The sequence below is a fragment of the Meleagris gallopavo genome, chromosome 17 (genome assembly GCF_905368555.1).
Source record: "Meleagris gallopavo chromosome 17, MGAL_WU_HG_1.1, whole genome shotgun sequence".
Classification (NCBI taxonomy): domain Eukaryota; kingdom Metazoa; phylum Chordata; class Aves; order Galliformes; family Phasianidae; genus Meleagris; species Meleagris gallopavo.
The window spans coordinates 6,410,398-6,434,519 of NC_139420.1; the positions used below are offsets into that span (position 1 = coordinate 6,410,398).

At 40.5% G+C, this 24,122-nt stretch overlaps 1 protein-coding gene across 5 annotated transcripts in view; it reads right to left on the reverse strand.

Moving 5' to 3' along the window:
* The window catches only part of HECTD4 (HECT domain E3 ubiquitin protein ligase 4), a 67,002-nt gene extending 43,695 nt beyond the window's left edge, over window positions 1-23,307 (reverse strand). For 4 of the 5 annotated variants that reach the window (XM_085238736.1, XM_085238733.1, XM_085238735.1 and 1 more), the window contains exons 1-13: window positions 22,832-23,306; window positions 12,550-13,067; window positions 9,831-9,920; window positions 9,352-9,482; window positions 7,327-7,435; window positions 6,540-6,678; window positions 5,541-5,711; window positions 4,557-4,749; window positions 3,145-3,306; window positions 2,943-3,056; window positions 2,250-2,390; window positions 1,648-1,880; window positions 1,190-1,335 (exon numbers count right to left, since the gene is read on the reverse strand). In XM_085238736.1, the coding sequence (XP_085094862.1) occupies window positions 1,190-1,335; window positions 1,648-1,880; window positions 2,250-2,390; window positions 2,943-3,056; window positions 3,145-3,306; window positions 4,557-4,749; window positions 5,541-5,711; window positions 6,540-6,678; window positions 7,327-7,435; window positions 9,352-9,482; window positions 9,831-9,920; window positions 12,550-13,067; window positions 22,832-23,008 (2,324 nt within the window). In that variant the 5' untranslated portion in view covers window positions 23,009-23,306. Of the gene's footprint in view, window positions 1-1,189; window positions 1,336-1,647; window positions 1,881-2,249; window positions 2,391-2,942; window positions 3,057-3,144; window positions 3,307-4,556; window positions 4,750-5,540; window positions 5,712-6,539; window positions 6,679-7,326; window positions 7,436-9,351; window positions 9,483-9,830; window positions 9,921-12,549; window positions 13,068-22,831 lie in introns of all 5 variants that reach the window. The other variant, XM_085238734.1, reaches the window with a different exon arrangement.
* Window positions 23,308-24,122: the final 815 nt, after the last annotated feature.

Genomic DNA, 24,122 nt, shown 5'->3' on the forward strand with positions numbered 1-24,122 from the left:
TCCACTTCATCTGGCATGTCATTAAACTGGTATGTTTTTTATACTGAGAGAAAAGTTCATTGTAAACTTCCTAGCCTTCCTACCTCTGGCTCATGTTGATGATGTGATTCAAACACCAGGAAAAGTTACCATACATTGCAAACTAGGTTTGAGGGTTCTACTGATATCTGAATCCCAGTCAGAGACAGGAGGAAAAAAAAAAAAAAAAAAAAAAGATATTACCTACTCCTCCCATCTCTGATTTTTTACAAGTCATTGGAGGATAGCACACACACATCAAGAGAAAGAAAAAACACAGGTTGATCATCAGAAGATATTGTTCTCCTCAACCTTTGAGCACTTCCCACTTGAAAGCAGATTACATTTGTGCTTAAGACATTTGAGACAGCATTCCTTGTCCTTGAGATTTATGTTCTCTCGTTTTCATAATATACAATCACACTTCTCACTACCTTTCCTACACTTAGTCATTCTGCTATTTTTGACAAGTCACAGAAAGGAAATTACACCAGCATGAGGCTCAAGAGATGCAGCAGCTAACATGATGTGAAATTAAAGCAGCCATCCTGCTTAAGTGTTTGAAGTGCCAGCCCCAAAACATAATGCCATACTTCTTCTAAAACAGATTTCCATTTTCTAAGCATAAATCTGTCTTTTCGGACAATCTTACTACTCCACCCATGTTTTAACCTGGACCTTCAATCTTACAGCATTCCTCAAGTACTACTCGCTCTGTTTCCCTTGGCATTTCCTCTGCATGGGAGAATTTCAATGCTGTCATTTGAAATACTGATCTAAAACTAACAACATTGGCATTACCTTCTCCAGAGCGCAATGAACTATATAAACTAAACACTGAAGACATTTCACCTACTCCTGAAATAGAGAAAACCTTGCTGGAATTAAGCATCTGTATTATAATAAGCACTAAAGAAATAACTCCAAAAGCTATTCAGTAAAAACCTACAAATGAAGTATGGCAACACAAGGATTACTACCTGTTATTACACTATGATCACTTCAAACAATTTATTTGCTTTTCTCTACAAATACAAATTAAAGTAATTATCACATTAAGTTGTTCTAAATTTTCTTGTATTAAAATATAATTACCGAATACATCTTGAATATTCAGCTACTGTAACATTATAAAAGCATCTAAGATGCATTTGATGAGGCAGATGTTTACCTTATAGCCAGGCAAACTTCCTTCTGAATTTCTGCACAGATCTGGTCCCTTGGTGCCATTAACAGCTGCCAAAGCAATAGGCCCGACCTTCTCACAATGTCTCTGTTTCTTTCGGTTTGTGGGCTGAAGAAAAATTTAAAAACCACCTAAGAAAAAAAAATTAAACAACGACAACAATAAAACACAATGTCAGCTACATCCACGTCACTTCATTTTTTGTAGTCAGCTTCACAAAACGTTTGTCTAGGTCGTTAAAAAGTATCAGCCAAAAATGGAATTTGAATTTCCAAACTTTAGCACTCTGGCAGCCCAACAAACCATTTTTCTATTTCTATCCCCTGGTAGAAGAAAAAAAATGAAGTAAGTAAGAAACTTCTCAATATTTCATCTTAATCTATAAAGGTGGCAGTTACATTTCGATTAGCATGCTCAAGCTACGAGGAAAGATATCCTTGTACCTGGAAGACAACAAGGATGCAGCGTATTATACAAGTATCTCCGTTCACCATGGCTTTCTCCATAATGTCACAGATACTGCTGAGATGATGTGCTTCGATTGGATGCTGCTTCCCCAAGAAATTTGTTATGGGAAGATTATTGCTGGCTGCAAGCAGATTGAGTTGGTGGATACACATGGCACCAACATGGTGCAGTAACTGGTTAATAACCTCATTTGTGGTTGTTGCATCCCCTAGGAGAAGAAAATCAGTTTAAACACTGTCTAAAAGGGACTACAGGGCTAGAGTTTTCTTTTAAAATGCATTCTATTATCATCATCATTATCTCTAACATCAGGGCTCCCACCCACATTATAAACAAAAGAGATATCTGTGCTAATGTGATAAAGGCAGCAATATTCTGGAAGCTTTCAAGTTTGTCTCTACTTGATTTTCACTTTCTTAAACCAAAGACCAGGCAACTCAAACAAGGAACTTTTTCCAAGGCTTAACTCATGTTTTAATAGAAAGTTTCAGAAGGCAGTTTCTATGCATTTACTCTAAGATATTTGTACATTTTACTCTCATTTGTTATAAAGTGCCCATCTGTAGGTTTAGCTCACCTTTGGGCTCTGTAATGATGTGGCTCACTCCCAGCCTCTGGCAGACACAGTGGAATGCCTGGTTCCCAGGGTTACACCACTGGTCAATGTAATCATTAGAGCATGTCCATATCATGTTGTTCATAGTATCATAACAAGCACCTGAGGAAAACATTTTGCACACCGAATTTTAGAATTAAAAACACACCAAAAACCAGATTAAAATACTTTATAGTAGATATAAATCTAATTTATTTGCTTTACAAAATCTTGTCATGTGACAGCAATTTAATAATAGTGCCTTGTGGTTAATTGGTAATAGTTTTAACCAAAACTGATAGTTTGCATGATGCAAGGGGTTGAAAGTGCTAAACCTAGAGACTCATCTCCTACTTGTGCAGGGTTTACAAACACAAGCAGGACTGTTACAGTAAATGTAAAGGGATAAATGGGTTACAGACATGAACGGTTCTATGACAGCATATTCTAAATGTTGTTAAAAATAACATCTGTGCAGATGTTTCAAATAATTAAGACTCCAGTAGCAGTACCTAACATGACATTTCCTCAGGAAATTATGAACTTCCAAAAATGTAAACTTGACAAAATTTAACTACAGATACAAAACCTCACTGCAGAACCCATCACTGTGAATCTAAATCCAACTAGTTTAAGGATGGGATACATTTAGTTCTTGAAAACAGAGCTACCTACCAAGTCCTGGTACTAGAGCACCACGTCCAAGTGAACTTCCTGCAGCATCAATGAGATCTGCTCGGCTTGTGAACTGCCCATCTGAGATATTGAACACCAAGCTAGAAGCAAGAACTGCACAGAACAAAGTTGCCGATTAATTTCTGACAACTTGATTGCTTATTATGAAGGACTTAACCTGCCAGAAATGTATCTGACTTACTTTTTAAAGATGACAAAGCACTTGTTCCTCCAAAGAGCGAGCGTGTTGCAGAACTGCCTGACCCTCCTGGGGGTGGGACCAACATCACCAGGTATGTTCCACACGTGTATATTGGAGTCTTCCTTAACATTTTCAGTGGCAGCCCGCAGCTTGTGTTAGCAGCTGAAATATTCAACAGCAATCAAATCAGCATGTGTGTCTCCATAACATTAAAACCTTAACAACAGCAACAAACAAGAAAGAATGCTATTTGGGACTTCACATAAATTGATACAGGAATTTATAAGCTACATTTTGCAGCGTTTAGAAGCTGTGCGTAGGGGCAGCTTCATAATCCCACACATTCAGTGTTAATTCCCAGAACAATATAAGCAATTTCACAGGTTATTTAGCTAAAGAGAATGACTTAAAAATTAATAAAGGTAGCAATTTCTGGTTCCAGCCTGAAAAATTATGAGGCTAAAATACAAGTACAAATGGAACTGCCTTAAGAATCGTATGGTACTATGCATATTGAAGGCAGTTTTAGAGACTTCAAGAAAACATAAAAAGATCATTTGAGATTCACTAGGCATTTACTATTTTAAGTCCTCCTGCTTCACATGAAATGTATACAGTCATAACGATCTAACTCCTGCCAGAGCTGATCAACACTTTCCTGAGCACTGACTAAAGAACTGGACAAGAATAACTGCTTATTCTTCTTTAGCACTCTATTTGTAAGCTGGCAAAATACAGCATTTAAAATAGCTCTTCAAGCTAAATCTTTGCCAATTTCCCTGTAAGAATATTTATGTCCTGTATAACTTGTTTTTATAAAAATTGTTGAACATTTTAGAAAGCAAGCTCATTTAGTTTAAGATGTATGCATGAAAGAAGAGAAGCAATTGACAAATTGGATAAAATCCTAAGATTCTCTAACTTGGTAGCTTCAGCAAATCCATAAGACAATACCCCAAAATTTTGCAAACTACGTCAAAAAAGCAAAATTACTTCAAAATTTATAACATTCAACTTGCTTAGGAAGCAAGAATTTCATCTTCTAAATTGCAGTCCATTTTTACATAACAATTCAAAGCCCAGTTAAACTAGCAGCACAGAAATACACTTTTCCATTTTATCATAGATGGCATAAATCCAGTCCTATAACTGAATACATAACCAAAAAGGGCACCACATATACCAGTATTCCTCCAGTTTCTTTCTTCTTAAACATCTTCCACAATCGATGACTAACTGAGCAAAGGAACTTGTAATTCAAACCAGAAACAAATACTGCACATCTAAGACTTTTCATGGAAAAAATGCACAGTTTTTGACACCTGTTAAGAAATCAGTGATCACTCAAACTGATATTATGCATTAAGAAACAAACCACAAAAAATTCCTCAGTCAATAAAATCTCCTCTGACCTGCTTGGTCCTCTTTTAGAGTATTAGAGATGGTAGAGCCAGTGAGAGCAGCCAGTGTTGCTGATGGGGAGGCTCTGTACCTCGACAGCCTGCTCAGAAGCATCTCATTAATACTCTTTGCAGATTCACCTTCCTTTCGCATTAATATAATCCGTTCCTGTAGAGGATTTGCTATACATACACCATTTTCCACCTATTAAAGATGAAGGAAAAAAAAATACTTTCAGATATTAAGTTCATAGGATAGAAATAACCTAAAATGAATAATAAGATATATCAGGTAGGGATACAGATTTAAACCTCGGTGCCAAATTTCTTAGGGAAAAAAGTGTATAATTTCAGTTGTCAATACCAGATGCCAACAACTGCTCCATGCTTTCCTATTTAAGTCTTTAGACTGAGGTGTTTCACTGTCAAATTAAAATACACAAATGTATGCATGTAAGCATGCATACACATATATGGAAGTATATATATGCATAGATACATACATATATGAAAACAAAGGCCACTGAGAGAAAAAGGTGATTCTCTAGATTCATTCTGAAACGCATTTGGTTTTACAGTAAAACCAATGCTTGCCACACAGTGTAAAAACATTTCAGGTTATAAAATACAGAGATAAAACAACGTATTTGCAACTTGTGGGAACAGATTGGCTTTTAATACAATGAAGATGATCCACTGTATGCAATGCTTTAAATCTTAGTACACTGTCTTAGCATAAAACTTAATTGCTAGCTATAATAAAGTATGTTTTACATTATAAGACAATTCCTACTGTGAGGATGATAGTTATATGCCCTCTGAAGACAGAGCTGAACAATACACCTTCTGTTTTGTTATTCTGCAAAGGCATTATAAAGACCTATTCAAATTCCATCTATCAATATTATAACCCAATATTCTGTATTTGAGAACGTTGATACTTCACTGAACAGCAGTCATGCTACCAACTCACAGAAGACACCTAAATTTGCTTACTATAAGTTCAAAAACGTCCATAAAGACAGAGTGGCCTTTTGGTGTTTTCTCATTGAGGCTTGCAGGAGACCAAATCCAGTAGAAATATGTACCATCTGAAGAAAGATGCACGGTGGTCATAGTACTGCCAACTGGGAAGTGATTTACTGGCATTGGGATTATTTGACACACCTACAAGACAGGGACAGCATCTTAATAGTTTTTACATATCAGCAGCTTCTCCGTAAGATCAAACAAAGCCAGACCATAAAAAGCTTCTTGATGGACATAATATGACGTGCATATGTTTTGAAGAGCTGTTGTGCAATATTTGCCAAATGGGACTACAGCATACAAACCCTTGCAGATCTAAGCACCTCTTTAATGAAAGCATTCCCACATTATCAATAGGAAAATGCAATTGCTAAAAAAGTTCACTTTCTGCAACTTCTCTAAAACACGACTGAAGCTTTGAAAGAAAAGGAGAATTCAAACATTGTTTCAAGAAACACACAGGATGTGAATATGCGTATCCATCCTTAAGATCGCAATGCAAAAAACAACAACATAAAAACCAAACCACAAAGTAAACAAAGTACTCATTTTACAAAGGATGACTAAAGAACACAATTAAATCATAAACAATACCTGAATAACGAGCTGTTCAGGGAGCATATGTTTTGAGTTAAAGCCAAAGTCCATTTTTGCTACTGTGTGATTGTTTTATATGACTGTACCACATTCTGTCTCTTACTCTATTACCATGAAGTAATACTTTATATGTCTGCAGACATAGATGCATGTGTTCATATACACATACACAATAAGAAAGACTAAGATCTGTAATTACTTACAAGTTTCCTACAGTGCAATTTTTTAGTCTGGGGTTTCACAAAGGCAGCTTCACAAAGCAAGAAGCAGAAGCTTCAGCACCACACTAATTAGAGTTAGAAGCGACTGCTATAACTTCATGTTTCCTTGCACTAACTCTACAATGCACATACTAGCCGTTCCTTTTACCTGAAGGGTATGCTGATCCACAACCTGGAAAAGGGAGTGAGGCTTATTATCAAAAGAGACAGGCCGATGGAGAAGTTTGCTGTTGCCAAAAGCAACCCACCCAGCCTCCAGCTCCTCATTTCGGCAGTAGACAAAACCTCTGGCAAAAGGAGGAAAAAAAAAAATAGCAGCACATTATAATTCTTTAAAACTCTGCACTTCTTGTTTGTTCTTCTAAGAACTCACAACCACATTCTAGAACTTTGAACTTAAATTCAAGTCATTTTAAGTCATCAATTTCCGCTGTAAAGGTTTTAACCATAAGAAACCTCATGACTTCTAAGCAACAAAGAAGTTAGGCAGTACTGTTACAGCTGCACTAATCATGTATATAATGAATAGCATAATTAGAAAACAAATACTTACAGAGCCACTAATTGTACAGCTCTACATAAAAAACTAGTCTCTGCTACATCCCTCTCAGCAAAGAAAAATCAACTTTATGTACATACATATATACATGTCTGAAACATCAGCTACTCTGCTACTACACTTCTTTGCAGAGGAGGCTGAGCTGCTTGCTCTCCAAAGGTCCCTTACAATCAAGTTATCCTATAATTGCAGAGAAAACACTCTCAAGAGCTACAGATGAGAAGACCAAAATGCTAAAATAACACTCAATGAAAACGCAGAATGTGCTCTAGTCCTGTTACATCCAACATCTGAGAAAGGCTTACCAAAATAACAACTTCTTTTTTCCCCAAATGGATCTGCAGAATAGCAAACACTCATCTATGCTGTCACTTACCGCAAGGTACCGTGTAACCCAGATCCTAATTTGCTTATTCCTCTTCCCACTGAATTTGTTGTATAAAGGTAGAGGCCATCTGCTGCAAGACAACGTCCTAAGTCTGCATCTGAACCAGAAAGAAAGAACAGAGCACGGATTTTCTATGTAACAAACAACACTAGAAATTCTCCATGGTTCTCATTCTTCTGCTGAAGCTACAACAGTAACTGAAAGCCTACAGATGGTCACAACAGGCCACAGTTGACAAGTCAGAACTGCTTTTTTAATACTGAATTTACTACTCAGTGTTCTAAGAGATACGGTAACAGTTAAACTCCAGTTCTTCTTACTGCAACTTCTTTACCTTTCTTTGGTCACTTAAGAAGCATTTGGATTACACACAACTCACACAAACAGTACAAGGTTAATTTCCCAGTGATACCAAATAAACCCAACAGGAATTAGGGGCTGGTCAGCCAGCTTCTTTTAGACAATAACTGACATTAGTACAGTTCTGAACATGATTCAAGTGGCCATCATCTATTTCTGGTGAATTTCCATTTCCTGCATTGTGTTCTCACGTCAGCATTAAGACCACCTGTCTTCTGGTATTACTGAAGTAATTTTAGTATTATTAGTACTATTTTAAACAGAAGCTTGCGCCATAGGTTTAAACTGGCCTTCTTGCACTCTATTCAAAACCGTAAGTACAATAGGAGCCAATACCCAACATCATGCTTAGGAACACAGGATTAAGCAACAAAATTCATTTCAAGTGGAAAATTCCCTTAAATATAAACCAACTTGGACATCTGATATTAAACACTTTCAGAATGACCCAAAGGAGCAGAATATAATTCTCTTTTTGCAACAGGTAATGTTCAGTACCCAGGACTGGAAGCAAGATTAATGTACAAGTTAACATACAAGTACAAGCAAGATTAATGCCTATATAAGCCTTTCCTACTCAGGACAAGTGCCATTACCATAACTTGCTTGTGGGAAAGGAGCAGTATAATTTTGAGCCTTGATCTAATTCCTGGTACAATACCACACTTCTCTTCCAGGCAGCAAATTGCCCCTTCCACCTCTGAACTTTGCTAAAATTAAGACAAAATGTATTTCTGCCACAGCTCTGTCACTCAGAAAGCAGTAATTACTAACCATCAAGAAGGGACACACAGGACAAAGCCTTGTAACAGAGATGTCAATAAACTGTTTCAGTCAACCTATTTAAATTCACATAATCTCCACAGTCATCCAGGGAAACACACAAAAAAAAAAGACACTGAACTTGTACTTTTAAAAATAAACGTGCTCTATCAGTGATAGCTACTGAATACAGGGATACTGCATGTGACAAATAAATTACACTCACTGAAAGATTAAATGAGGGGATAATGTCCAAAAATCAGTTTGACCTCCCTGAAAAATTATCACTGAAATCAGGGAGAGTCACCATAGCTACAGCTTTTCATGGTTTGCTCCACCTAGATCATGAGACCAGTTAAAAAGGCACTTGCTCTCCAGCAAGCACAAAGTAACTCTTCAGACACCTATTAGCTTGTCTTTTAAAAACTATACTAAGATTAATGCAACCTCTTCATTTTAATTCAAAACAAGATATTTTTTCTTATCTGACCCCCAGACCAACTTATAAAAAGTTGTTTACATATTCTGGTTAGATTAGCTTGATAAGAGTTGGGATGACAAGCTAAACAACACACACCATTTAGTACTTCTATATAATTGGGTCAATGCCTTTTAAAACTTCAGCTTTGAACGTACAGACTCTGACAACAAAGTGCCCAGGCAGCTGCTGCTCTCCCACTCCTTATCTATCAGGCTTCTCTCTCCCTTCTAAACCCCTCAGCTTTCAGTTACCTGACCCGTACTGTAGCTGATTTCACACGACTTCCAACAAAAAAGATGAAATCCTTTTCAACTCTACAGCCCTACATCATTTTATTTTTTAAATAATTATTACCACAAAAAGCATTTTTATTCTCCTCTGCTAACATTGACAGACACGAAATAATTCACCTTTATTTTCACCGCTGGAGCTACTGTTGGCATCAGGTGCAGGTAACATGTCTTCAAAGCCCCAGGACACAATATGCTTCCCTCCAAGCAAACAAGAAGGTGAGCCAGGACCTCCCTCCAAAAGCAACAACCTTTAAGCACAAAACAAGGTAAGATGCATAGAGAACAGCCATAACAAAAGCTACCTTCATCAAAAGTTTAGATGAAGTTTTATTTATTTTAAAGCATTTTTTTTTTCCTGTCAGAGGACATAAGCTACTTAGAGGAATCACTAGCATTTTACCAAACAAATTACTGGATCCTTTTAGATTTGACTTTCTAATGTCTTCCTTCTTTAATTGAAGAAATTTCAACCTTTGCTACAGCATTCAAAAACCCTAAAGCATTTCCATTACATTTAAAGACATTTACCTGTAAATGCATTTATCATTTACCAGAGCCGAGGTAAAAGTGCTACAGTTAGAAAAGTCACTACAGACCTGTATAACACATCAGCCACAGGCAAGGTTCCCAGATCTGTCTGTTTCTGTAATAGATGCACTGTATGAACAAAGGTTTTCAGCGACCCTCTAAAAGGATAAGAAAAACATGAATTAAAGATGTCTATTGAAACAAGACTGAAAGCACACAGACAACAGCATCTATGTAAAATATAATATCCAGTACCATAAAGAGAGAGTAGCAAAGATATTCCATCAAGATTCTTTTCTAATTTGCATTTCTTTTCTGGTTGATTTTCATTCTTTTGTGGAGGAAGAGAAAAGAGGAAGAGAGGGTAACAGAAAGGAAGAAGGATGCTGGCTAACTGCCAGTCTAAGTCACACTGTCTTTCTGGAAGAGGACGAAGCACCATGCAGGTAGGGAGATCAGCAACTGTGTGACAAACCACACGTTCAGTAAAAGCCATAGAGGCACATAATAAAACACCTCAGGTTTACATCTATTATAGGCAGCTACTTTCAGTATTTCTTGTTGCTGACTGAACACCTTCAGATCTTCAGATATAAAACGTGGGTCTTCCCAGGACTGAGACACAGCATTACTAAAAGCTGCTGCAGACACAATCCAGAGATGGCTTTCTTGTGTTAAATGGAAAAGACTTAAACTAATGAGTTTATTACCATGAGTTCAATTACTTCTGAACACAAAGATGGAAGCTCTTCCCCTTCTGAAGTGATGGATCAAAACGTATACAAGAACCAGATAGCTATTAGAGCAAAATTAAACCCAAGTAAAAACCATTTCTTATCCTGCAAAGAAATACATTGCTTTAAAATCTCACCATGGTATTTATAAACAGATGGAGTTTGTAATTCTAACTATAGCTCTTGTTCATTTGCCTGTTGAATTCTTTTCTTTGGAGAACTTATGAAATCTGTGTGTCAACAAAGAGAAAAACTGCTTGTTTTGTTTTTTTCTCTCCCAGAAATAGAGGTATTTAAAATATATCTACTTTACAGTTTGTTTTAAAGCTCAGGGTATCAAAAACAAAAAAAACCAAAAACCATCTTCTGAAAGATGCGCTGGCTTGATTTCCAAGCACAACAGCCTAGCTAAAAACAAGAATCTTGACAGTGCCTTAGCTATGACAACAGCTGCTTATGAATCGATTTCTTCAGAAGCATGACTGCTGAACTGAAGAGATCCTTACCAAGCACTCTGCTGAAAGCAGCCTTCTGCTTTCTGTCACACACGGGCAGTCCTGGGTCCTTAACTCTAACAGCCGCCATCTCCTCATCCACCTCCAAAACCACGTTTTCCCCACTGCCATTTTCAGCTGCATGCTCTCACAGATAAACCTCAGCTTGAAGAAAACTGACGCTGAATACTTCAAAGCACCTCAATTAATTATTTAAATCCATATTCACCCTGCTGTTTTATTCTTAGTAACTCAAAACACAAGATTGCAACCAGGAATCTCAATAATCATCTCATTTTCAAGACTTTCTCTTTATAATGGGCACACAATGCACAAAATATATATTTAAAGAAAAAATGCAGGGCTTTCACAGGTAAACAGAGCAAAGTCAGATGTTGCATCTCCACAAGCAGTGCAAGAGAGATTTGCAAAGGAAATACAAAATCAACTTCCATTTCAAAAGCGCTATTGGAAATTTAGCTTCTACAAATTCAACCAAAAATGAACATGCCGTAATTCCTGAAAACTGACAACTGGGGGAAAAAAATATATATATATATATATATATATATATATATATATATATATATATATACACACACACACATACATACACACACCCCTATATATTTATATATAATATATATATATATACACACACACATATATATGTACACTCTTGACAAAATCCAAATCCAACTTACTATTTTTTCAAGCATGTTGCTTTTAGATAAGGCACTTGCCAGTGCAAAATAATTTGCCACATGAAGTAAATTTCTTCATTACAGCAAGTACACTAGACATAAAGTATTTCCCATTTGAAGAAACACTTTTTTTTTTTTAAAGCAAGCTGTGACAGCTCTCGAGAACTTCAACATCTTAAATCAGAATTAAACTTGACAGACAAGGCTGCAATCTCAGAAACATTAAACATGAAGGCTGAGATTGCTGTGCAAGAGCTAAATGCTGTAGTCCTGTCCCCCTCCCAAAGTCCAAACCAATAAAAAGAGGGAATCTGTATTAAAAGCTGTGATGGCCATTTTGTCCTAAATCACCCAGTGCTGTGCTGAATGCACACAGAGCATGAGATAGTCCAAACTATACTCATTGAATTCTTCAGAGGCAACCAAATGAAAAAATGCCTCCAGATGTTTCACAAGGTAACAGTGAAATCTGGAATGAGTCGTCCTGAATCTTACCAGCAATGCTTTCTACAGCCAAAAGAAGAAAGATTTGTAAGCTACATGACTAGCAAGGCAGTACAAAGGGCAAAGGGACACAACTTTCCTCCATGACAAAACCATTTGGAACTATTCCTAGAACAGATCGTTGCAGCGGAAGCAGCACTATGCACATTTCTAACCTAGATCATTCTGCTTGTGTTGAACACACAAAAAAATACATACTTAGCCAGTTTCACCCTTCCCATACCAGTACTTAAGTGTTAGGAATAGACTAAAGTAAGCAGCAAATGAATGTCAATAGCGTGAGCACATCATTTTTGATTCTTATATTTAAGTATAAATGCTATCAATACCATCTCAATCCAGTTTCCTTACCTTGCACAAGCCAAGGCAACTAGGGCAGCAGCAGCATTTTCCTTTTGCTTATATGGAATCTGATGACCTGAAGCAGAAGTTTCTTCCAACCACGAGCACAGCAAAGACTCTATCCCATTGAGACAGTCAGCTGGCTCCTTAGTCAAGCTCAAAGGCTGGCAGTCTCGAAGGCAATTCAATAGCACCTCGGCGGTTATGTTACAGAGAGAAGGGTCTGTTCTACTTTGAGACTGAATGAGGGGAAAAACCAGCAGAAGCCCCATTCGTGAAGTAAAGGGCGCCTGCTCAGGCTGCTGTAACAAGCCTTGACGTTTGAGTAAGGCCAGTGCTTCTTCATCCCCCGAGCTCTCCCTGTCGTGCTGCTCCTCCAATGCCAGCTGCCGCTGGGCGTTCCAGAGTCCTCGCAAGGCGTTCAGGCGGTACTCCAGCAGTCGAGCATAAGCATTGCTCTGGTTTCCACACACAGCCCGTAAGCGCTCAGCTAGCTCTGTCGGGTTCTTGGTCTCAAACGTGAGGATCTGAAAGGAAGAGAAGTGGTATTTATATGGGTTTTCTTTTTCTTAACGACAAACAATGCATGGCTGCAGAGGACAGCTGATCTGGATAGCACACTATGACGGACTGGGATTTTGGGGGTGTATGAATAAAGCTGAACTGGAGGCCAAAGAGCAGGGAAGTGGCACGCAGTCTGTTACTGCTGAGTCAGCACTGTCATTGAAGCCCAGGATTCAATCGTGATGGTAAAACAGCACAGATTTTAAACAAAAATATGTATGAAATATCTTAGAGCTCCACTGCAATAGATTTGTTATGATATTTTTATTTTTATTTTTTTAATTGAGGCAATTCTGCTAAGAAATTCAGGACTGAGTGATGATGTTTAAATAGCCGTCAATACTGTTACAATATTCTGTAATAAGAATCTGAACATTTTAGCTCCAGGACTTTCCAAATCAAAACACCATCAGTTCTCTAAAACAAACTAACAGTTTTGTTGTGTGCTCTCCCCACCTTGTTTTCCCCCCTCCTCAGTTTTATGATATTGCAATAAGCTATCTTTTTCAATAAGTTACTGCCATAGCTTAAAACCCAAAAGCCCCCTCATTTCAGAGGGAAGAAAGAGGCCTTCCTGGCACTTCTGAGCAAAACGGGAGACAAAGCTGCAACCAGAAAAAAAGCCATGACAGAAAGAAACCTATTTATGGGTTAGTATCCAGCCTGGTACTTGAGCTCACAATTCAAGGTAATTTACAGACTTCTCCCTTTACAACAGCTGAGATCAGCAAAGCCACTCAAGCTCCGATAACCTCAAGGAAAGCAATGAGCTCCACACATCCTGATACTTCTGATTCAAGGTCCAAAGGGCTTCTGCCTGCACACCACACTGCTCTCATCCACTCTCATGCCCGTTTTCAAGTTATAAATCCATCCTACCCCCACCCCACTCCCTTTAAAAATAAAATAAATTAAGAGGTGCAATGAACAATTCCATGCAGGTTTTTTGTTTAAAATTATTACTATTTTATTGTAGACAGAAGCTGCATGGAATATGAAACATATTCATGACTAACTGTAGAATTTTGAACAGCTTGATAGAACACTTCAGGACAAATCACATCTGCCATTTCTACCAGCACCCCTACTACAGTCAATGAAGCTTTTCAGTACAACCCAAACACCCTCCACTACAGACATGAAAAGTTCACTTTAAAGTGCAATTCACATAATAATTGCACTTCAGTAGATGTTAGGATTAAGCTTCTTAAAACCCAAGAATCTCTTTTTATTAATTTCTTCAAAGAGATTAAGAATATTAATTCCTAAATCACATATATTTAAAATAACTACCTCCCATTAATTTGTGCGTTCTATTGTCTCAAAATTAAGCTTAATTACTTTCTATTAAGATGCAATCACACTCTAAAGCAGTTTGCTCCTGACTTTCTTGAACTGTACTACATAGGTGATGGATCCCCAACTAAGCAATAATAAACTACAGCAGTGGAGGAAAAAGGAATCAACATTTTCAGCTAGAAGAAATGCTGACAAGGTCTGTGTCCTCAGCAGCAGAGACACCACAAAGGACAAGTTGCTATGACTAGCTGGCTTTCCCTTTAGATTGCAATAAGCACTATGGTTATGAATTAGCAGTTTGCCTTCCTCTTCCCCCACCTTTCCACAGACACAGAGGAACCCCACAATCCATGCCAGGTTTCTTAGCTTAGGCACAACATTTGAAGCCATTTTAACCCACCATATTGGCCAGAGGCGAGTGCTTAAAGCTACCTGCAAAAAGAGCTTTAAGAGCAAACTTTCACATTGACTGGCAGCAATAAACAGCTTGAGAACTTTCAGGATTCAGATGTACTCCTTAAGATCTTGCTACACACCACCAAACCACCCCAGTTCTCACTGGTTACCCAAACACCCCTCCTGACCTGATACTGACAGAGCTCCAGCTGGTCTGTGCCACACACACGGCTTCCCTTTGCAGTCTGAAGGCTTCACAACAGACTCACAACCCTTGCTGAGGTTTCCTCGGCCCACTGACTAACTTTTCTCACATCTCCAGGCAAAGCTTGTTATCCTGAAGCCTATTTGAAGTCAAAGCAGATTAATGCAAAATGCAAGAAGAAAACAAATAAACGTTCATGAATTCCAAAGCAGACAACAACTACCACTGCTTAGAAAAGAAACAGAAAATCTGTTCTAAAATAATTCACAGGAAGAGTAAGAACAGAAAAGTCTCTCCCATCCTTTTCCCAGCTGACTTACTGCAGACCTCACTGGCACGCGGTTGCCATTTCAAATACCTTTAGCCCCAGGCTGTACCCACTGGAGGGTTTCTTCTGGTTATAAAAGCTGGTTTACTCTGCCAAGCCTCCCTTTTTAACCCCTCCAGCAAAACTTAATCCTTCTGCCCCAAATTAGCTTGTTTTCTTCCTATCCAGGAGCTGAACTGACCATTCTCTTTGTTAAAATAAGCACAGACATTCTCCTACAGACACAGGTCTGTTACACCTTGGACCTACATTTCCTATACAACACTTGGGAAGACCTCAGATGCAAACAGACCCCAAAAACTGGCACAGCACAAGCAGTCACCTGGACCTGCAGATCACAGAATGTGAAAATCAGGGAACAAATCACTGCTTTGCCACAGAGCAAGTTATCCAAGCACCTACTTACACCTCAAAGGATGGTCTCTAACAGAAATGGAAGCTCAACAGTAACACCACCAACTGCTATCAAAAACAAATGAAAGATTTGTACGTAGGTGTAAGGGTAGACCACAAAATAAAATCTGAACGTACAGTTTATGATCAGAACAAGTGAAAGAAAACTTAAATAACTACACTACAGAATAACACATGTTAATACACTAAGAAAAAAAGGGCACAGGAGGTGAAGATGTTGAGTGTAAGTTAATAATACCACTGTCATTGTAAAAAGACAAACACAGAGAATTGAGGGAAAAAAAGTCTTAAGAACACTGATAGAGCTTAAGTAGTTCACAGTTCAATTTCTGCTTTTAGATAAGACAATTCACATTTTGTTTAGCAACAATCAATAGCATTAAACAAACAAAAGAATCAACTCCATAATAGAAATGGAAAGTATAAAGAATAGCTTCTGAGGAACAACAACAAGGAAAGTTGCAGCTTTGGAAGCTACTTTGCAAGCATTCAATAACCAAGATGCTTGAATTAGGGGAAGAAATAAAACAGCATCAATTTTTAAGTTCCCTGTCTAAAATTGATTCTGTAAGTAGGGTAAACATCACGTTGGTACCTTTTGCAAATAAGAATTCTGCACTTCAGTCACTTTGAAAACACAGTTCCTGCACTGTGACTGCAATCATTACCTATTTAACAACTTTAAGTTGGCTTTCAGTCAGCAAAACTGCCTTGAAAAGTTTGTCTGATTTTCAAAGGCTGAGGTTTAATGGCCTGAAGTCACCCATCAACACTGCGTTACTAAAAACTTAATTGTAGCTCCTTTAATTTTGCACTAAGCTTGTTCTTGTCGATTATTAAAATTGATATAAAATATTAAATAACAAATATTTTACAAAGAAAACGGTCGATCCAAAAGTTCAACAGTTAGTTCATTGATCCCTTCTTCAACACCAAGAGGCACGGAAGGACCCACTTCAAAGGCCCAGCATTGGGTAGGACACTCCATTCCCACTGCATCTAATTTCTGCCCCGTTTCACCCAGGACAGAACTTCCACCAGAGACTTCTGCCCATTCTGCAATACTTTTGTCACTGGAATTCACTACTGCCAGGGTAAAGTGCTTCTCTACCAACTACAAACATGAGACATCCTACAATTAAGACACGTTAATCTACATGAAGAGCTTTAGCCTGAGGTTTTACGACCCCATTAAGTAAATTTAGAAGTGAGCTGCTGCTAAAAAGCAGCTTTTTCCTCCAGCTAAGATCCCGGTCTCCTTATGCTGTCCCTGGTGCTGGCAGCAGTGCTTGTGCTCTCACAGCCCCCAGCCCCTACTTTTTGGGTGGTTTTGAAGCCAGGCTTTTTGGCTTTGACTGGATCCAGGGGGTCTCCAACAGGCAAAACAGAAAGGAGCAGAATGGAAAAGAAAAAAAAAAATGCACAGCCAACAACAAACGTGAACAAGGACTTCTTCCAGCAGCTCTACCAGCACTTCTTACAGCCAGTCTCAGGCTGAGCTGCTGCTTTCATTCCGCTATGCATGGAACTGACGAGCAATGATGCTGCACACACCACGCTGTATTTTTCTCCTAAAGTTATAAAAGCTGTCGCTTACAATATATACATCCAAAACAGCATTTAATTATTTCCCTGCATAATTAAACTAGCTGAATTTCGCACACGAAGAGAGCAACTCTTTGAAGACAGAAGCACGTTTGCTGTATCAATTACACACGTAATATCCCCTGAGCATTAAATAAGCATCACCCCCATCTCACGGAAGGAACAAACATCAAGACAGACAGAAAAAACATGGAAATTATAAGATACATTCAGAAAAGGCATGAATAAAAGTTAACTGCATTACTTTCACTGTCATGTTACAGCTCTAAAGTCATTTCTCACGTGCTGAAGCATTAACATAGGAAGCAGTGCTTGTTTACTTGATTCTTTTGACTCCAGAAATACAAATAAAATCATATAGGGAAGAGAGAATTCCAAGATTTATAGATATAAGAGAAATAGCACAATCAGCAGTTAAGATACTCAAAAAAATTGAAATATGGATCACAAATCAAACTGCTCCCATAAACACCACTGGATACCACTCCAGGCCTCCACTCTGTCACTGCTGCTAACAGCACTTCTGCTGACAGCAGTTTCTGCATCACACAGTAGGAAGCCATCTCCATGAAAACACTGCCTTCATTTCTTTTAAAACATTTTTCCAAGCCCTCTATATGCTTTTTGTTTGATATGCTGAATGTTCAGAAGATATTTATAGACATACAAACATTTTCAGCCTGGTGTTTTAGATACTGAAATGTAGTTTCTCAGGTACTACCCCGTACTTACATCACGCAGTTGGAAACTACACCACAAAGATGCACCTTCCACTTAAAAAACAGAAGTTTCAAGCCTGTTCCAATTACTTTTTATCTTTTGCTGCAAGAAACGTTAACTGCATCACCTTGTTCAAGGATTCTATTGATCCCTCATCTTGCATTTAGCAGCACAGCTTTTTCACTCAGCTAAAAGCACAAACTATTCTCCCCTGTGAAAGCAATGGAAGGCTAACTGTGCTCTGAAGTAAGCATTAGGGAAACCCATCTCTTACCACATAACAACAACGTACCAAACCTTTTGTTCCTTGGTATCTGAGATGAATCAGAGCACAGGCAAACCATAAACAAAACCTGTAAAGTAAAGCAACGTTTCTTTATTTGTTCATTAAAACACTTACGTGTCTCTTATTTAATTAGATTAAAATGTCAGATAAAGAAAAACCTTTGTCATTTAAACATCTGAGAACACAGACCACCAAATACTCAGCTACAACTGGTAAGAAGCACTAAATTTGAGAAAATACGTTTGCAGGATTTTCTTTCAGAGGATATTTTCTAATGTTTCTCTACCAGTAAAAATGAAGCAACTCAAACAAACAAAAAGGCAGAATGGTCTACATTGTAGGAAATTTGACTAAATTCACACAGGCCATAATAACTGATAACAAAATCAGCAACTCTCCAGAGATTAAATCACCCAAAACTGGTGGTTTATACAACTATAATCTGATGAAAGGAAGCTTGGAAGGAAAGTGAACAACATTTCAAAGTCCTCTCAGGCAGCAAGCAAGAGACATACAGTGATACCTACTAGAAAATGATTCACTCCTCCACAAAAGCAACAGCCAAGGCTCACACCTGCAGGGCTATCTGCCCTTGCAGAGCAAACTCCAAGACCCAGCCATTGGTATCACACTGAAAGCTATGAATGCTCTCAGAGGATCACCGAAGCATGTGAAGGGGTGGCTGCCACAGGCAGGGCTGGGAGCACGGCAGCTCCCTGGCAAGAGAGCATAACCCCAAGAAGGGTCACCCCTTTGTACAAAAGCAATTGTTTATGCTGACACTGGAGGTTTTTAGCTTGTCAGAAGGGAGCTTGTAGATGCAAGTAGGGTCACAACCAGAAAGATTTGGGAAGCACTGACCTAGATAATTACAGAGAATTACCCTCTCCTTTAGAAGTCAGAAGTGAAAACGTTCCTGCCAGCCCATGAGCAAAGTGGGTGAAAGTTCCAAGTTTAGCAGATACCCCCCAAGTGATCACTGTCACATCCTGTTTGAATACTGCTGGACTTGTCCCTACACGGCGAGCCCAGACGGAAGAAGGAACACCATCTTTATTTTCACACTTACACGTAATTAAAGATAAGTATGAGCAGCACAGTGACAACCACCCAGTGGCATCTCACATTCTGTCCAACAATAATGGAGTTGACAGGAACCAAACTATGAGATGAGGACAGAAATACACGATCCAGACAGCTACAGACACTGGAAGTGCTGCTCCTACCTCACATAGAAGAAAGGAACAGAAACCAGATACCCAAATGACTACTATTTACATAAAGCTGTAAGTAAAATGGAGTATGCAGGTCACAGAAGTGGATGGCACATTAAAGTATTCCACTTTATATTACGACTACGTATTAAAGAACCTTTCTTCCCACCTACTTATTTGCAGAAAAAATAACTGAAGCTAACACCAGTTAAGCTGAAAAATCATTGATGCTGTGTATTTAAAACTAATGGAAAACCAGACAGAAATCTGAAGATCAGGAACAAGTCTTCTTTAAATGGCAGGCTGACAATGATAACGTTCGTCAACCCCGTGAAACCATCTAAAAACAAGTGATGCTGTTTACCATTTTGCTATAGTCTGTGAGTTCAATGGCATTCTTATTACATTGCCAAGGGTTACAACAGCAATTTGTATTGCTGGCTTTCTCATAAGATGTAGCACATTGACTCTTGGCACAACAGCAGACTAAGCTGCGTGGCTGAAAGGACCACTGCCTTCAGACAGCCCATGCTGGAGTTACTGACTCTGTGAAAGACATTGATTGGGAAGATTCCTGAAATGCTGTAGTTTCCATTGCAGCACACGAAGGAACAGCTCACCTTCCATTAAGCTGTCCCTCCTGAGCAGGCAGAGATGGGGCAAAGTGTCCTGGCAACCTCTCAGCTGTTAGTCAAGTAAGGCTGACTCCAAGAAGCAGATCTCATGCATTTTGAAAGCAATTCCTCAAGTACAAAGGGCACAAAGGCCTGCATAACTGGTAACTAATCTAGCTCTCCTCCTGAGAAGATCTGATTGGAAAACCCATACAAGAAGCAGCTTTTATATGCACATCACTATAATCTATTTAAAATACATATATATACATCAATATTAAAAATATACTTATCCCTTTTAGCTTTGGTACTTTATCATCTTTGCAAATATGCTGATAATCTAAAAATATAGTATACACCATTTATGCTACATAAAAATTAAAAATAAGAAATTAATGACCAAAACTGAATGGCATCCCTAGAACAAGGGATCTTTCCCCTTGTTACTTTCATGTTGAGGAAAAGGTTAACACTCTTGGAAAATACTGTTATGGGAGAAAAAAAATATGTATACATACATACAAATACATACATGCATGCACAGGTACACAGATATTAAGAAAAAAATAATGTGGAAGTTAGAACAACAGGTCTAAGTGTTCATAAAGCTTTTTTGGTAGAACGCCAGCACTGTAACAAGACCTTAGAACAGAAGGACAAAGGAAACACGTGCAAATACACTGACATTATTCACCAACATGCTCTTAGAGGAATTTTTAAGCAAAAACAGACCACAATGTTACTTTCAAAATAAAAAAAGTGTTGATTTACACGTTAAATATTTTTTAATTAACCACTTCATTTGGAAGAGTCAATCAGGGTTCACAGTGTCACTGACAAAGCACAAAGAGTGCACTAAAGAAGTTTAGTAATCAAAGCAGCAGCTGCAGCATCTCCCACCCTCGTCCCATCACATATCCCCAGAGACTTCCAGTCACTTCGTTTTCAAATATATTTATTACAAAGAACCAGGAGTAGAAACAGTGCAAATGTGCCATTCAGTGTATCAGCTGACCATACGACCACATTTCTTCAACAAGATGCATGCACCTATTTCCACAAAATGGCTCCTCAAAGTCATTCCAATTTACCAAGGTAGCCCTTTATTTAGAAGACTCACACACACAAAAAAAGTTATGAGCAAACTAATTTACATGACTTGAAATTTCAAATCTTTTTTTTTTTTTTTTCAACACCCCACCCGCTACTAAAAAACTATAACCATCTCACAAACAAGAACTGAAAATTAAGTCTCTTGTGGTCAGCTATCCTCTCAGTGAAAGGAAATAAAATGCTTAAGGCTATATGTTAAAACGAAGACTATAGCAAAAAGGGATGTTTATTTATTTTTAAAGTTCCACTCTGCAAACATGGTTAACAAAACAAAAAAAATCAGGAACAGAAGGATGGTGTGAACCACTGGCACTGGATTGCTGAAAGACTCCTAGAAGGGCCTGAAGGACAGGACAGTCTTTTTCTCACCTGAACAAAAAACCACCCAGTCCAAAGCGTTTGTCCAGTTCCATGGAAGAACACATTTCCAGCTTGTTAGATCTTACAAAACTGTTTGTTTTTAATGTGTATCCTCCTTCATCACCACATGGCACTAAAATGCTGTGAGCGCGTGTTTTCCCTCACACATTTATTGGACTTGATGGTGTTTCTAGAAATATGTAACGGAACCAAAATGCATTCTTGAATTCAAGCTGCACTGAGTGCCAGAGCAGACAAGGGAGAACCATTTCACATTTATGCTCAGAGCCGTCATCCACCTTAAAACTCCAACCGTTCATGTGATATTTGCCAACATCCATTTCACGAGAGCAGCTCCTGCTCCCACCCCCATCTCCACATCACACAGAGCACAAAACGCTCTCTCAGCAGGAAATCTCTCCCCCTCGATAAGGCAGTAGGAAGTTTTCATAAAGGCCTTAAAGACTCCACGTCACGGCTCCAACAATGACGCTGCCGGGACCGAACCCTCCAGTCTGGTTTCGGGCTTTCTGGGAAGCAGCCAAAGGGCTTGGAGGCCTCAAGGCAACCCAGCACAGCACAGAGCTGCTGTCGAACCATCCCCTCCTGGCTCCTCTGACAAAGACCCTGTGTCATTGCGAGCCACAGTGCTGGAGAGGAGGGCGGGGTGAAAGGAGAGAAGGGAGGCACACAGGGAGCAAATGCAGCCTGCAGAAGAGATGCAGCCTACAATCCGTGACATTCAGCCCTCCGCTGTCTCCTCGGGAGATAAAACTGCCGTATAATTTGCCACCGCCAAGGCGGAAAGCTGGGAGGAAAATCCCAGCTGCTCTCCCGCATCTTGAACAGTGATCGCTGGCAGCAGCTTAAACGCAGCCCCAGGACATGCCAGCACCACGCTATTGTAAAACAGGTTAATTGCAACAAGAAAGACGCAAAACCGTAAATAAAAAGAACGGAGCCAAAGGCCGCCTCAAAAACACGCGAGCACGGTTCAAACGATTTCCCCATCCAGGAGACGCTTCACCCTCCATCTTCATCACCGCCGTCCTCCTGCCCAGCTCCGCTTTCACCATTATTCGCAATAAATCCGACAGGCCTCGGTGCCAGGAGGCTGCCGGCCCCGAGCACCCACCGCCCCGCCACCCCGCTCAGCTGGGGGCCCCCCCTCACCTCCAGCTCGGTGTCCCCGGGCTCCGCCACCCCGACGATCTCGCTGGGCAGCTCGGCCAGGTCGGTGACCCGGATCAGCCCGTCGTGCAGGAAGATGGTCTCCTCCTTCACCGACAGCCACTGCGCCGAGTCGCCGGCCGCCGTCGCCGCCGCCGAAGCGGCCGCCGGTGAGCCCATGGCGCGGGCGGCGTTGGGGCTCCGCAGGGCTGAGGGGAGGCGGCCGCCGCTACCCCCCCATGGCGGGGGCAGGGCGGGGGCAGGGGGATCCCCGGCGGACAGCCGGAGCGCGGTGGGGAGCAGCGAGGCGCGGCGCGTTGCCACCGCGGCGCCAGCGGGTCGGGAAGCGCCGGGAGCCGCCGTGCCCGCCTGCCGCCACCGCGTCCCGCTCCCTCCTCACACACACAGGTGACAGCGCGACGCCATGTTGGGGGCTGAGGCGGGCCCGGCATGCACTGCGCGGGGAACAATACACCCAACCCCCCTCACCCAGCCCCGACGGGGTCCGCCCTCGGTGCCCCTCGGTGCCGCCCCGGCGCCCTGCACCCCGCCCCCGGGGGCGGCTCCCCACAGAGCCCGTCCCCGCCGCCGCCCCGGCGGCTCCGCTCAGCGCCGCGCCCCGCCCCGCCCTTAGGGCAGCGCCCCTCGGCGTTCCGTCCTGCGCCCCGCCCTCAGGGACGGCGGCTCCGCTGGGAGGATGGCCTCCCTCAGCTCCACGCGTTATGACCGCTCTCCTCACTGATTGCTGCCCCCTCAGCGCTGTCCCCTCAGAATTCCACCCCTCAGAGTTTCCCTCGCTGCCCAGAGCCCCCCGAGCCCCGGAGGACGCGTGAGCAGCCCTCCAACCCGTATATCTGTGTGATGAACGTGGCAGTGGGTGCCAAGGAAACGCTGCAGTACATGTGGAGAATAGGAGACGCAAAGAAAAATGGACCTTTCTTCCCTCATTTGGGCACCATTGTGTGACCTGCCCTATTTCCATCACTGATTTCATACCCTTGGGCTCAGACCCTCAGCCCAAGACAAAATGGCGTCTGGCGTGGAAGTGTGTGTGAAGCAAAAGTGTGGAACTGAATTCCTCCATGTGGAAAAAATGGTGCCCGCTGATATTCATTGACGTTTATGGAGACCCAAAAGTAGATGTGAGCACAGTGAGGGGTGAGTGGTGCTTTTATGGGTCACCTCTGCTGGTGCAGATTTGTATGAGCGTGACATTGTTCATCGCTGCCAAAAATGCTCAGCTAATGGTGGTGACTTGAAAAAATCACGTTCTGTAGCTGAGAATGTGCTCTAC